Below are 16155 nucleotides of genomic sequence, written 5' to 3'. Positions count from 1 at the left end.
CTGCTACTCTGTTAATTATTTATGCATAGTCACTTTAACTCTACCCACATGTACATATTACTTCAACTATCTCAACTAGCCGGTGCCCCCGCACATTGACTCTGCACCGGTACCCCCCTGTATATATAGCCTCCCTACTGTTATTTTAATTTACTTCTGCTCTTTTTTTCTCAACACTTTTTTTGTTGTTGTTTTATTTTTAAAAATAAATGCACTGTTGGTTAAGGGCTGTAAGTAAGCATTTCACTGTAATGTCTGCACCTGTTGTATTCGGCGCATGTGACCAATAACATTTGATTTGATTTGATTTGATTTGATGAGGACCTGACCTGGTAACACTAACCGAGACTCTTGTCTCTCTTTCAGTTAGAATCGTATCCACCTGTCTATAGGTCTCAGTAGCATCATAGGGCTATGAGGAAGACTGGCTGGTGTAGACCAGGCCCTGGGTCGTCTTCATTAGACTGGCTGGTGTAGACCAGGCCCTGGGTCGTCTTCATTAGACTGGCTGGCTGTAGTCCAGGCCCTGGGTCGTCTTTATTAGACTGGCTGGCTGTAGTCCAGGCCCTGGGTCGTCTTCATTAGACTGGCTGGCTATAGACCAGGCCCTGGGTCGTCTTCATTAGACTGGCTGGCTATAGACCAGGCCCTGGGTCGTCTTCATTAGACTGGCTGGCTATAGACCAGGCCCTGGGTCGTCTTTATTAGACTGGCTGGCTGTAGTCCAGGCCCTGGGTCGTCTTTATTAGACTGGCTGGCTGTAGTCCAGGCCCTGGGTCGTCTTCATTAGACTGGCTGGCTATAGACCAGGCCCTGGGTCGTCTTCATTAGACTGGCTGGCTATAGACCAGGCCCTGGGTCGTCTTCATTAGACTGGCTGGCTATAGACCAGGCCCTGGGTCGTCTTCATTAGACTGGCTGGCTATAGACCAGGCCCTGGGTCGTCTTCATTAGACTGGCTGGCTATAGACCAGGCCCTGGGTCGTCTTCATTAGACTGGCTGGCTATAGACCAGGCCCTGGGTCGTCTTCATTAGACTGGCTGGCTATAGAGGTCTGACCCAAAGGTCTGAGCCAGTGTTTTCACATTTAAAGGCCGCTTTACAGGACTGCAACTCCAGGGTTTTAACTCTACTGTATTACTGCCTGACTAGGCACGCTGGAGATAGATTATACTGGCTGGCTGGAATACAATCACACCGTAGACTGTGTGTGTGTGTGTGTGTGTGTGTGTGCATGCGTGAGTGTGTGTGTGTGTATATGTGTGTGTGTGTGTGTTGGCGTACATGCGTGTACATAAAAAGCCCTGTTACCACATAGTGTAGGGTTATTTATCTGTGTTACACAGAGGAGAGAAAAGTGTTTTGAATCTTTTGATGTTTTCCCCATGAACTTAATCTGTTAAATCTCACAGCGTTTTGTCTTTGGAGATTAACATTTACATTTACATTTACATTTTAGTCATTATAGCAGACGCTCTTATCCAGAGCGACTTACAGTTAGTGAGTGCATACATTATTATTATTATATATATTATTTTTTTCATACTGGCCCCCCGTGGGAATCGAACCCACAACCCTGGCGTTGCAAACGCCATGCTCTACCAACTGAGCTACATCCCTGCCGGCCATTCCCTCCCCTATCCTGGACGACGCCGGGCCAATTGTGCGCCGCCCCATGGGTCTCCCGGTCGCGGCCGGCTACGACAGAGCCTGGAAGGTTGAGTGAGAACCAAGCGTTGATGGATTTAACTTCACCTCTAACAGGCCAAGATGAAGTCTGAAAACCACATACAGGATGAGAACAGAGGAGAATGTCTCATTCGATCACTTCTTCTGATTCTTTATTCTCTCATTGAATCTCTCTTCATTCTTTATTCTCAATTCTCATTACCAACTGATTCCTCATTCTCAATCACTGATTCTCACTGAGATATGGGCATGTGACTAATTGTTACGCAAATTCTACACTGATTTGATAATTTCTGTGAAAGTTTGAGTTACACGCACATCTCTCTATTTCAGATTCTGCTCTAACAGAGTATTTGTTGTGACATCCAGGGGAGGGGGCAAGCGCCTCCCTCTAGCCCAGAGAAGGACCACCCTGATGGGGGGTTTAGAGGGTGTCGGTACCCATGGGGAACCACAGGATTTCCGGCTGCCTATATACAGTACAATCGACGACAGAACAGATTGACCCAGTTGCCACACACAGCGATCATTAAACATGCCATTAGCACATCATTATGCTAAACACATGACTGTCTGTCACTGTGGTCACAATCATCATTTCATCATACATGATGTCAATGAGAGATGAGGTATGGACAGCTCTTCTGTCAATCAAAGGAAGAGGCGAGGAGGGGAGCCAGGTATGGACAGCTCATCTGTCAATCAAAGGAAGAGGTTGGGAGGGGAGCCAGGTATGGACAGCTCAGCTGTCAATCAAAGGAAGAGGTTGGGAGGGGAGCCAGGTATGGACAGCTCAGCTGTCACTCAAAGGAAGAGGTTGGGAGGGGAGCCAGGTATGGACAGCTCATCTGTCACTCAAAGGAAGAGGTTGGGAGGGGAGCCAGGTATAGACAGCTCAGCTGTCAATCAAAGGAAGAGGTTGGGAGGAGAGCCAGGTATGGACAGCTCATCTGTCAATCAAAGGAAGAGGTTGGGAGGGGAGCCAGGTATGGACAGCTCAGCTGTCACTCAAAGGAAGAGGTTGGGAGGGGAGCCAGGTATGGACAGCTCAGCTGTCACTCAAAGGAAGAGGTTGGGAGGGGAGCCAGGTATGGACAGCTCATCTGTCACTCAGAGGAAGAGGTTGGGAGGAGAGCCAGGTATGGACAGCTCAGCTGTCAATCAAAGGAAGAGGCGGGGAGGGGAGCCAGGTATGGACAGCTCACCTGTCACTCAGAGGAAGAGGTTGGGAGGAGAGCCAGGTATGGACAGCTCAGCTGTCAATCAAAGGAAGAGGTGGGGAGGGGAGCCAGGTATGGACAGCTCATCTGTCACTCAAAGGAAGAGGTTGGGAGGGGAGCCAGGTATGGACAGCTCATCTGTCACTCAAAGGAAGAGGTTGGGAGGGGAGCCAGGTATGGACAGCTCTGCTGTCACTCAAAGGAAGAGGTTGGGAGGGGAGCCAGGTATGGACAGCTCATCTGTCACTCAAAGGAAGAGGTTGGGAGGGGAGCCAGGTATGGACAGCTCTGCTGTCACTCAGAGGAAGAGGTTGGGAGGGGAGCCGGCTCTCTATATTCAGTGAACGAAGGATGGAAAAAAGGAGGAGAAAGTATGTAGGATCAGCAGTCATCATCCTCCTGTGGCTGCAGTAAGGGCAGGCTTGCCTGGCAGAAGACTGTGTATCAGATCAGATGTATTGAGATGATGTGGACAACCTTGAGGAAGGCCAAGTTACAGCAGAGTTAGTCATAGGAAACACACTCACTGCACGCACACACACACACACACACACAACTTCACCTGGGACGGACAAGGCAAGAGCAACTGCTTTGTTGTTGTCCTGCCGTGATGTAGTGGCATGCGTGTGTGTGTCTATGTCTGTGTCTGTGTGAGAGTCTGCAGACATGACCAATACTGCAGGTAGCTAGCCTAAATTAAATCAGTCTCCTTCTGACTTTGCCTAGAGCAAGCTGAGGATTGCACCCTCATTCATTCCATTCCGTTTTGAAAGACATTTCACATGCTGTCAGAAGCCACCAGATGGCACTATAGATTAATGAATGGCCTTCTGTATCGCCAGAGCCTTCACAAGCCTCTGTATAACATGTACATTTACATATTATTCATTTAGCAGACGCTCTTATCCAGAGCAACTTACAGTTAGTGAGTGCATACATTTTTTTTTTCTTCATACTGGCCCCCCGTGGGAATCGAACCCACAACCCTGGCGTTGCAAACACCATGCTCTACCAACTGAGCTACATGGGACCACTGTGTACAGTACCTTTCCACCACCATAGCACACTGATTACCTCACACACAGTCAGTAAACCAGAACCCCACTGTCTTTCTGTCCAGAAACTAAGTATGCCTATTGAGAGTGAGTATTCTGACCCAACCATACCAACTATATTGTTATTTATTTTGCTCTTTTGCACCCCAGTATCTCTATTTGCACATAATCTCTTGCACATCTAGCATTCCAGTGTTAATACTAATTGTAATTATTTTGCACTATAGCCTATTTATTGCCTTACCTCCATAACTTGCTACATTTGCACACACAGTATATATATTTTCTGTTGTATTTTTTGACTTTATGTTATTTTTTACCCCATATGTAACTCTGTGTTGTTGTTTTTATCGCACTGCTTTGCTTTATCTTGGCCAGGTCGCAGTTGTAAATGAGAACTTGTTCTCAACTGGCTTACCTGGTTAAATAAAGGTGAAATAGATTTAAAAAAAAGTTGTAAACTGCTGTTGCTCCAGTCTCACATAAGCTTCTACAGCCCCCTTGTGGTGATAGCTGGTATGAACCAATAGAAAACCACTGTACCAACCCCAGACCAAACACCTTATTTTATTTTTTTTACAGTGCAATGTCTTCAAAATAGCATTCAGTTGCATCAGTTTGTGTGGAAAATAGCACCTTTCCCATTCTATCTACAGCGTTTCTACGTGTCAGACTCACCTATCGCCGTCCCGTCCTCCCCCATAATGCACTTCATGGAGGTGATGATCTGCTCCACGACGGGAGATGACATGGACGCAGCGTACACCGCACTGTGAGAGTGGGACCGCAGGTACTCTATCAACTCCTAGAACAGAACAGACAGAAGAGGACAAAATAGAACACAACAGAATGTGATTGTCGATCCCGAGGTTAGTATATTTGCAACACTAAGTATCAATTTCTGATTTCAGACACAGCATTAAAGTAGATGTGTTATCTGTAGATGTGTTATCTGTAGATGTTTTACAGTGCCTTCAGAAAGTATTTATACCCCTTGACTTATTCCACAGTTTGTTGTGTTACATCCTGAATTCAAAATGGATTAAATATTTACATAATTATTTACACCCATGAGTCAATACTTTGTATAAGCACCTTTGGCAGCATTACAGCCGTGAGTCTTTCTGGTTGAGTCTCTAAGAGCTTTCCACACCTGGATTGTGAAACATTATTATTTTCAAAAATGTTCAAGCGCTGCCAAATTGGTTGTTGATCATTGCTAGACAACCATTTTCAGGTCTTGCCATAGATTTTCAAGTAGATTTAAGACAAAACTGTAACTCGGACACTGTTTTAGGTTATTGTCCTGCTGAAAGGTGAATTCATCTCTCAGTGTCTGGTGGAAAGCAGACTGAACCAGGTTTTCCTCTAGTATTTTGCCTGTGCTTAGCTCCAATTCATTTATTTTTTATCCTGAAAACCTCCCCAGTCCTTAACGATTACAAGCATACTCATAACATGATGCAGCCACCACTATGCTTTAAAATATGGAGAGTGGTACTCAGTAATGTATTGTAATGTATTTCCCCCAAACATAACACTTTGTATTCAGGACAAAAAGTGAATTGCTTTGCTACATTTTTTTTGCAGTTTTACTTTAATGGCTTATTGCAAACAGGATACATGTTTTTGCATATTTTGTATTCTGTACAGGTTTCCTTATTTTCACTCTGTCAATTAGGTTAGTATTGTGGAATAACTACAATGTTGTTGATCCATCCTCAGTTTTCTCCTATCACAGCCATTAAACTCTGTAACTGTTTTAAAGTCACCATTGGCCACATGGTGTCACGACTTCCTCCGAAGCTGCCTCCTCTCCTTGTTCGGTCAGGCTTCGGCGTTCGTCGTCACCAGTCTTCTATCCACTGCCGCTCCTCTTCTCATCATTCCATTCCATTTGTTTTGTCTTGTTTATTACACACACCTGGTTCATATCCCCTCATCAGTCCCTGTATAAGTATTCCCTCTGCCCACCATGTCTTTGTGTGTGATTGTTTCCATGTGGAGGTGTCGATAACTCGGTGGAGCATTATGTACTTTATCGGCGGGATATTCACCCGTGTGTTTTGTTTTCCCCAATGCGCCGTTAAGTCGCACTGTAGTTGTTTTACGCATTGATGCGAACCGCTGTATTGGCTGAATAAACCATTATTCTGTGATTTACACCTCCTGCGCCTGACTCCGTCCAAATCACCCGCAACAGAATCACACACCCGACAGCATGGAGTCAGCAGGAGCAGGGAATATGCCTGGAGTCGTGGAGTGGGTCTGGGAGCATTCCAACATGTTAGCCAGCTTGGGCGAAGCGATGGATCGGGTTCTCCAGGCCAGAGGAGAGGACCCGACCCTGCGGAACCAGCTGAGCGACCGGATCCAGCCACCCAGACACCAGCACCCAGAGGTATTCACCTGTCTCGACCGAGGGAGTATGACGGGACAGCGGCCCGCTGCCAGAGTTTCCTCCTGCAGTTGGACCTGTATTTCAACACCATCAGCCCTGCTCCATCGGATCGGTAGAAGGTGTCCGCCCTCGTCTCCTGCCTCTCTGGGAAAGCCCTGGAGTGGGCCAACGCGGTCTGGAGTGAAGGAGAAGACGCGTTGGACAACTACGGAGAGTTTGCTCGCCTCTTCCGTGCAGTCTTCAATCATCCCCCCCAAGGAAGAGAGGCGGGCGAGCGTCTGGTCCATCTGAGGCAGGGGACGAGGACCGCGCAATACTTTGCCCTGGAGTTTAGAACTCTAGCGGCTGGGCCCGGGTGGAACGAGCGGGCCCTCATAGACCACTTAAAATGCAGCCTGCGTGAGGACGTCCGAAGGGAGCTAGCCTGCCGGGATACCACTTTGACCTTCAACCAACTGGTGGACATGGCCATCTGGTTGGACAACCTGCTGGCTTCGAGAGGACGTCCTGGAAGGGGCCTGCCCGTTTCACCCCCCCTCAACCCGGATCACGTTCCGATGGAGCTGGGTTGACAGATCCATTGTCACTCTTGTGGCAAGAGAGGACATTCTGCAGCACAATGTCGTCAGAGTTCTTCTGGTTCTGTAGGCGGCAGGTAGGGCACTCTTGCGTCACCCCAGGTAGCGCAAACCCACACTTGTTGAGAGCCCTCTGCTGCGCATTTCACCATCCACGTTAACTTCCCTGATTACACTGTAGTTCCCCAGTGTAAGGCGCTGGTAGATTCAGGCGCAGCTGGGAACTTTATGGACAGGTCTTTAGCTCTTAGTCTATGTATTCCATTGGTTCCCCTGTCTATTCCATTACCCATCAAAGCACTTGACAATCGACCATTAGGGTCAGGTTTTGTTAGGGAGGTTACAGCACCAGTCACTATGATTACGCAGGAGACCCATAATGAGCAAGTCACGTTTCACATTATTGAGTCCCCTGATTTCCCTGTTGTGTTGGGCCTTCCCTGGCTAGCACTACACAACCCCACCTTTTCATGGCCACAGATGGCTCTCACGGGGTGGTCGCGAGAGTGTCAGGGTAGGTTTCTAGCTGTTTCCGTTGGTGCGACCACGTGGAAAGTCCAGACAATACCTCCACCGTGCGCATTCCCCCCGAATACCTCGATTTGGCACACGCGTTTTCCAAAACACAGGCGACCAAATTACCACCCCATCGGGCGGGGGATTGCGCGATAAACCTCCGGTTAGACGCTGTGCCGCCCAGGAGTCATGTATATCCCCTGTCGCAGGCGGAAACGAAGGCTATGGAAACATAGGTCTCCGAATCCCTGCATCTGGGGTTCATACGTCCCTCCACTTCGCCCGCCTCCTTGAGTTTCGTTTTCGTGAAGAAGAAAGACGGGGGTCCGCATTCTTAATAAAACTATCATTCGCTATAGTTATCCTCTACCCCTCATTTCATCTGTGATCGAATCAATGCATGGGGCGCGCTTCTACACAAAATTAGATCTCAGGAGTGCGTACAACCTGGTGCGTGTCCTGGAAGGGGACGAGTGGAAGACAACATTCAGCACAACCACGGGGCATTATGAATACCTGGTGATGCCATACGGGTTGATGAATGCTCCATCAGCCTTCCAGTCCTTTATGAACGAGGTGTTTTGGGACATGCTTGGTCGCAGTGTGGTGGTCTACATCGATGACATCCCGGTGTATTCCGCTACGCGCGGCGATCATGTGTCCCTGGTTCGCAGAGTGCTGGGCCGACTGTTGGAGCATGACCTGTATGCCAAGGCAGAAAAGTGTCTGTTCTTCCAACAATCCATCTCCTTCCTCGGATACCACATTACCACCTCAGGTGTGGAGATGGAGGGAGACCGCATTTCAGCCGTGCGTAATTGGCCGACTCCAACCACGGTATAGGAGGTGAAGCACTTCATTGGCTTTGCCTATTACTATCGGAGGTTTCATCCGGGGCTTTGGCAAGGTCGCAGCTCCCATCACCGCTCTGTTGAAGGGTGGGCCGTCCAGGCTCCACTGGTCTGCTGATGCTGACAGGGCTTTCAGTAACCTGAGGGTTCTGTTCACCTCAGCCCCGGTACTGGCCCATCCCGATCCATCATTGCCGTTCGTAGTGGAGGTGGATGCGTCCGAGGTAGGGGTAGGCGCTGCCCTATCCCAACGCTCGGGCACACCACCCAAGCTCCGCCCCGTGCCTTCTTCTCTAAGAAGCTCAGCCCGGCGGAGCAGAACTATGACGTTGGTGATTGGGAGCTGTTGGCTGTTGGCTGTTGTCAGAGCCCTGACAGCGTGGAGGCACTGGCTCGATCAGCCGGTCCTGCGGTGGTCGACTGGTTTCGGCGCACGGAGGACTGGTTTTGGCGCACGGAGGAGACGTGGAACGCTGCCCACGTCCACCTCCAGCGCGCCGTGCATCGCCAGAAGGCCAATGCTGACCGCCACCGCAGTGAGGCCCCGGTCTTTGTACCGGGTGATCGCGTCTGGCTCTCGAGCCGGAACCTGCCCCTCCGCCTGCCCTGCCGGAAGCTGAGCCCGCGGTTTGTGGGGCCGTTCAAAGTCCTGAGGAGAGTGAACAAGGTTACGTATAGGTTGCTACTGCCTCCTGACTACTGTATTAACCCTTGTTTCACGCGTCTCTCCTCAGGCCGGTGGTGGCTGGTCCGCTCCAGGAGTCTGAGGTGCGGGAGGTCCCTCCACCCCCTCTGGACATCGAGGGGGCCCCGGCGTACTCCATCCGTTCCATCCTGGATTCGAGGCGTCGGGTGGGGGGCCTTCAGTACCTCGTGGAGTGGGAGGGGTATGGTCCGGAGGAGCGGTGCTGGGTCCCGGTGAAGGATGTCCTTGATCCATCCCTGTTGCGGGATTTCCACTGTCGCCATCCAGACGCCCTGCTTCGTGTCCTCCTGGCCGTCCCCGAGGCTGGTGTCGGCGCGCTAATGGAGCTGCGCGTCAGGGGGGTGGGGTGGGGGTACTGTCACGACTTCCTCCGAAGCTGCCTCCTCTCCTTGTTCGGGCAGGCTTCGGCGTTCGGCGTCACCGGCCTTCTAGCCACTGCCACTCCTCTTCTCATCATTCCATTCCATTTGTTTTGTCTTGTCTTTTACACACACCTAGTTCATATCCCCTCATCAGTCCCTGTATAAGTATTCCCTCTGCCCCCCATGTCTTTGTGTGTGATTGTTTCTATGTGGAGGTGTCGATTGCTCGGTGGAGCATTATGTACTTTATCACCCGCGTGTTTTGTTTTTCTCAGTGCGCCGTTAAGTCACACTGTAGTTGTTTTACGCATTGATGCGAACCGCTGTATTGGCCGAATAAACCATTATTCTGTGATTTACACCTCCTGCGCCTGACTCCGCCCAAATCCTCCGCTACACATGGTGAAATCCCTGAGAGGTTTCCTTCCTCTCCGGCAACCAAGTTAGGAAGGAAACCTGCATCTTTGTAGTGACTGGGTGTACTGATACACTATCCAAAGTGTATTAATACCTTCACCATGCTCAAAGGGATATTCAGTGCTTTTTAAATATATATACTGTATATAACAAACTCCCTGGTCTTTGTGGTTGAATCTGTTTTTAACATTCAGATAATTGTATGTGTGGGTTACAGAGATGAGGTAGTCATTCAAAAAATCATGTTAAACACTAGTATTGTAGTCCATTCAAATTATGTGACTTGCTAAGCACATTTTTACTCCTGAACTTATTTTGGTTTGCCATAACAAAGGGTTTGAATACGTTTTGACTTTTAATTTGTAATTAATTTGTTCAAATAAATTAACTAAATAATCCCACTTTGACATTATGGGCTATTGTGTGTAGGCCAGAGACCTCAAAAATCGCAATTGAATACATTTCTAATTCAGGCTGTAACACAACAATGTGGAAAAAGTCAAGGGGTGAGAATACTTCCTGAAGGCACTGTATCAGTGTTATGTGTGTCGTCCGTTGCTGCTCACCCGCCTCCCTCCCTGTCGCTGTACTGTTAATGTGTAATGTTGCTCAAATGGTTTTCTGTAATGTTTCTATGTTGGTATATTTACAGTATCTGAAACGTTAATCTGTAACTACCCTGAAACAGTTAAATCAATGTTTATCGATTGGTGGTCCTCTGTAGCTCAATTGGTAGAGCATTGAGCATGCAACGCCAGGATAGTGGGTTTGATTCATGGGACCACCCGTACATAAAATGTATGCATGACAGTCGCTTTGGATGAAAGTGCTGCTAAATGACATATTATATTATTATATACATGTCTAACATATTACATGTTCTCCTCCTCACCCTTCTGCCTCCGATGTAGCCCCCCGCAGCTCCGAAGCTCTTGGTGAACGTCCCCATCATCACGTCCACGTCTCTGGGGTCCAGACCAAAGTAGTCAACCACACCTCGGCCCCCCGGCCCCAGAGCCCCAATACTGTGGGCCTCATCCAGGTACAGAAAGGCCCTGTAGCGCTTCTTCAGAGCTATGACTTCAGGTAGACGTACTATACTGCCTTCCATACTGGGGAGAGGAGGGAGGGAGGGAGGGAGGGAGGGAGGGAGGGAGGGAGGGAGGGAGGGAGGGAGGGAGGGAGGGAGGGAGGAGGGAGGGAGGGGGAGGGAGGGAGGGAGGGAGGGAAAGAGGAGAGAGAGAGAGGGAGAGGAGAGGAGAGGAGAGGAGAGGAGAGGAGAGGAGAGGAGAGGAGAGGAGAGGAGAGGAGAGGAGAGGAGAGGAGAGGAGAGGAGAGGAGAGGAGAGGAGAGGAGAGGAGAGGAGAGGAAAGGAGAGGAGGGAGGGAGGGGGAAGAGGAGTGGGAGGGAGGGAGGGAGGGAGGGAGGGGGAAGAGGAGAGGAGAGGGAGGGAGGGGGGAAGAGGAGAGGAGAGGGAGGGAGGGAGGGAGGGAGGGAGGGAGGGAGGGAGGGAGGGAGGGAGGGAGGGAGGGAGGGAGGGAGGGAGGGAGGGAGGGAGGAGAGTGTTATATCAGTGTTGTAGTATCCTGTAGGTATAAAATACTACCTAGGGTAAAAGGAGTAATCTTTATTGAAAAGTACCAGTTAATCTCCTAGAGTACAGTACACTACCTGTATATTCCTTCCACCAGAATGAGGATCTTCTTCCAGGGCCGGTGTGTTCTGGGCTGGCCATGGACGATGGCGTCTCTCAACATCTTCTCCAGACTCACCATGTCTGACAAGACACCCAACGAGCACAGTTTCACAGTTACACAGCAGACAAATCACCATGAACATACTGCAGTTCAAATCTGACAAGAGACCACAGAACAATGTTGCATATCTCTCTTATCTTAGTTGATATACAAACTCCCCTTATCTGATAGCAGAGTTAGCGCATATCCCCCAGCAGGCAGAGACCAGATTACCGTTAACACACAAGCTCTGCAGACAGTGATACTAAAATACTAAGGTGCTCATTTTGCAACCACTCCACAGTTCAGACACAGTTCAGACTATGGTAATTAACTGTCTAACTATTGTTAGTGTTCATTCTAGCTGTGTGTGTGTGTGTGTGTGTGTGTGTGTGTGTGTGTGTGTGTGTGTGTGTGTGTGTGTGTGACCCAAATCCTCCACTGAGGACAAACAAAACTCATCATTACACATTCAGCTTAAGTCTGCCATCCAGTTAGAGGGTCTAGTTCTCATTAAACAATCTGCTTTCTATTCAGATGGTCTGCCTGGACCATCAAAGGGAGATTATCAGAAAGGGTAATTGCCATAGAGACGACCTTTCCAGCTGGTGGAAACACATATTCATGACCTGCTGTGACCGGTGTTTAGATTTCTGAGCACACACACACAGGCACGCGCGCACGCACACACATAGCACACACGCAACACACACACTCCCCTAAATGTCATTGCTGGAACGGAACTGTCTAGACCAGTGCAGTTGTTCCCAAACTTGTCGAAGTAGTGTATGCCTCTCACGGACTAGTTATAGGGCTTTAGGGTGATCTATACACTGCAGAAACATGGGACGGAGCCATTGTAGCACGTGGGACAGATGTAAGGGAGGTATATGCCCCACCATTGTAGTTGAACATGAACAAAGGATGGAGGGAGCCGAGATAGTGGACAGACACAATGTTGCAGGGGGGACAGAGATAGGGAATGGACACGGTGTTGCAGGGGGGACAGAGATAGGGAATGGACACAGTGTTGAAGGGGGATAGAGATAGGGAATGGACACTGTGTTGCAGGGGGGACAGAGATAGGGAATGGACACAGTGTTGAAGGGGGATAGAGATAGGGAATGGACACGGTGTTGCAGGGGGGACAGAGATAGGGAATGGACATGGTGTTGCAGGGGGGACAGAGATAGGGAATGGACACAGTGTTGCAGGGGGGACAGATATAGGGAATGGACACAGTGTTGCAGGGGGGACAGAGATAGGAAATGGACACGGTGTTGCAGGGGGGACAGAGATAGGGAATGGACACAGTGTTGCAGGGGGGACAGATATAGGGAATGGACACAGTGTTGCAGGGGGACAGAGATAGGGAATGGACACAGTGTTGCAGGGGGGACAGATATAGGGAATGGACACAATGTTGCAGGGGGGACAGAGATAGGGAATGGACACGGTGTTGCAGGGGGGACAGAGATAGGGAATGGACACAGTGTTGCAGGGGGACAGATATAGGGAATGGACACAGTGTTGCAGGGGGACAGAGATAGGGAATGGACACGGTGTTGCAGGGGGGACAGAGATAGGGAATGGACACAGTGTTGCAGGGGGACAGAGATAGGGAATGGACACGGTGTTGCAGGGGGGACAGAGATAGGGAATGGACACAGTGTTGCAGGGGGGACAGAGATAGGGAATGGACACAGTGTTGCAGGGGGGACAGAGATAGGGAATGGACACAGTGTTGCAGGGGGGACAGAGATAGGCCGGGTGGATAAAGGCCGGACTCACTGTTGTGTTTGAAGACACGGATGATGGACCCAGACAGCCTGGCTCCCAGGACCAGAGAGGCATGGTTCAGCTCATCACTCAGGATCAGACAGCTCTACAGACAGAGAGAGAGAGCGAGAGAGAGAGAGAGAGAGAGAGAGAGAGAGAGAGAGAGAGAGAGAGAGAGAGAGAGAGAGAGAGAGAGAGAGAGAGAGAGAGAGAGAGAGAGAGAGAGAGACAGAGAGAGAGCGAGCGAGCGAGAGAGAGAGAGAGAGAGAGAGAGAGAGAGAGAGAGAGAGAGAGAGAGAGAGAGAGAGAGATTGATTCAGTCTACTAAGAATACGTACATGCTTGATCATTAAGTAGTAAACCCTAACCTCACTATCTTGCGTTTTGCCTTCCTCACAAGAAATAAATACACATTTTATTTCTCTTTTTTGCCCACAGTTTGGAAACCTCCCGCTGCATCCGCTCTGCTCTCACAGCAACACAACAGAGTTGACCTCTGGCTGCCCTGGCGACAACCTTTGCCCTGACAGGAAGTGGAGCTGTGATGTGCTCACTTCCTGTTGATAATATGCCGTGTGTTATCAGGCCTCTCCGGTGGCGTGCGTAGCGTCGCACCACCCAGGTCTGGAGGTCAGAGATACCCAGAGAGGAGAGGGAAAGAAACACAGAGAGGAGAGGGAGAGAAACCTAGAGAGGAGAAGGAAGGAGAGAAACCTAGAGAGGAGAGGGAAGGAGAGAAACCTAGAGAGGAGAGGGAAGGAGAGAAACCTAGAGAGGAGAGGGAAGGAGAGAAACCTAGAGAGGAGAGGGAAGGAGAGAAACCTAGAGAGGAGAAGGAAGGAGAGAAACCTAGAGAGGAGAGGGGGAGAGAAACCTAGAGAGGAGAGGGGGAGAGAAACCTAGAGAGGAGAGGGAAGGAGAGAAACCTAGAGAGGAGAGGGGGAGAGAAACCTAGAGAGGAGAAGGAAGGAGAGAAACCTAGAGAGGAGAGGGGGAGAGAAACCTAGAGAGGAGAGGGGGAGAGAAACCTAGAGAGGAGAGGGAAGGAGAGAAACCTAGAGAGGAGAGGGAAGGAGAGAAACCTAGAGAGGAGAAGGAAGGAGAGAAACCTAGAGAGGAGAGGGAAGGAGAGAAACCTAGAGAGGAGAAGGAAGGAGACGCAGAGAGGGGAGGGGAGCGGAGGAGAAAAACCTAGAGAGTAGAAGGAGGGAGACGCAGAGAGGGGAGGGGAGCGGAGGAGAAAAACCTAGAGAGGAGAAGGAGGGAGACGCAGAGAGGGGAGGGGAGTGGAGGAGAAAAACCTAGAGAGGAGAAGGAGGGAGACGCAGAGAGGGGAGGGGAGCGGAGGAGAAAACCTAGAGAGGAGAAGGAGGGAGACGCAGAGAGAGGAGGGGAGCGGAGGAGAAAAACCCTAGAGAGGAGAAGGAGGGAGACGCAGAGAGAGGAGGGGAGCGGAGGAGAAAAACCTAGAGAGGAGAAGGAGGGAGACGCAGAGAGGGGAGGGGAGCGGAGGAGAAAAACCTAGAGAGGAGAAGGAGGGAGATGCAGAGAGGGGAGGGGAGCAGAGGAGAAAAACCTAGAGAGGAGAAGGAGGGAGACGCAGAGAGGGGAGGGGAGCGGAGGAGAAAAACCTAGAGAGGAGAAGGAGGGAGACGCAGAGAGGGGAGGGGAGCGGAGGAGAAAAACCTAGAGAGGAGAAGGAGGGAGACGCAGAGAGGGGAGGGGAGCGGAGGAGAAAAACCTAGAGAGGAGAAGGAGGGAGACGAGAGAGGGGAGGGGAGCGGAGGAGAAAAACCTAGAGAGGAGAAGGAGGGAGACGCAGAGAGGGGAGGGGAGCGGAGGAGAAAAACCTAGAGAGGAGAAGGAGGGAGACGCAGAGAGGGGAGGGGAGAGAAACCCAGAAAGGCAATGAGAGGGAGCGCCAGGGAAAGTGAAATGAACAGAGAGAGGGTGAAAGAGAGAGGGAAGAAAGATATGTATGTAAAGAACACACAGAGAGGGAGATAGAGAGAGAGAGAGAGAGAGATAAACACTCAAATCTAAAAATAATTAAAGACAAGAAATAATGAACAACAACTATTCAATCAGAATAGATAAAAAAGTAGCTTTGTGCCTCAAATGAAGTTGACTCTCCGTAGATAGCTACATAACAAAAACCTTGCCAACAAGAGAAGCTAGCCAGGATTCTAGAGCAGTGAGTGAACATCCTACAGCAGAACAAACCTAGCAAAGGGGAGTTCATTAATACAAATACATCAAACTACCAAACTAAGTGAGTAAACCAAAAAGGAGCACGGACTCCACACATATCTTCAGTCAAAATAAAAAATAAAATAAATGCACTATTTTTGCTGGTTGTTCAGCTAAACTAAGAGCTAGCTAGCAAGAGCAGCAGACACCAAATGGTAGCCAGAGGTACAGGGTTCCACACTAACTTTTACCACTGGTGGCACTGGTGCTACTACATTCATTGCCCCCAGGCACAACCACTAGAGGGGGGGCCTGGAGGTCCTCCCCCAGGAATATTTTACTGTTTTAAAGCTCATTTCCTGCAATTATATGTAATCTAGCATGGTTTAGGCCTATGACCATGTTGGATAAAAATAAATTTAAAAAAAACACAGGTCAGATCTATTCAGGATGCTTTGAACATTAAATGAACACTCAAAATTCAACAACTTTGTTACTTTGAGATTTTTTGGGGCATTACAATTAAAGTATGCTAATATATATACTTTTACATATTTTTGGGGGTGATCTGACACTTTATTAAGACAGTAATGAAATGAGATAGGAAGAGAGCCAAATGCTAGAAACAGTGGGAAGGTTGGAAGAAGGTATTAA

General features: G+C 49.4%; 1 protein-coding gene across 1 annotated transcript in view; it reads right to left on the bottom strand.

The window, feature by feature from the left end:
* The window catches only part of LOC121544601 (serine palmitoyltransferase 2-like), a 57674-nt gene that overhangs the window by 23116 nt on the left and 18403 nt on the right, over positions 1-16155 (bottom strand). Inside the window, exons 6-9 of the mRNA XM_041854575.2 lie at positions 13324-13417; positions 11468-11573; positions 10689-10908; positions 4644-4770 (exon numbers count right to left, since the gene is read on the bottom strand). Of these exons, the coding sequence (XP_041710509.1) occupies positions 4644-4770; positions 10689-10908; positions 11468-11573; positions 13324-13417 (547 nt within the window). The remainder of the gene's footprint in view (positions 1-4643; positions 4771-10688; positions 10909-11467; positions 11574-13323; positions 13418-16155) is intronic.

This window comes from Coregonus clupeaformis, chromosome 29 (assembly GCF_020615455.1).
Source record: "Coregonus clupeaformis isolate EN_2021a chromosome 29, ASM2061545v1, whole genome shotgun sequence".
NCBI classification, from domain to species: domain Eukaryota; kingdom Metazoa; phylum Chordata; class Actinopteri; order Salmoniformes; family Salmonidae; genus Coregonus; species Coregonus clupeaformis.
Note: the sequence above shows the minus strand (reverse complement) of the source record. Positions and strands in the feature narration are given on the sequence as shown.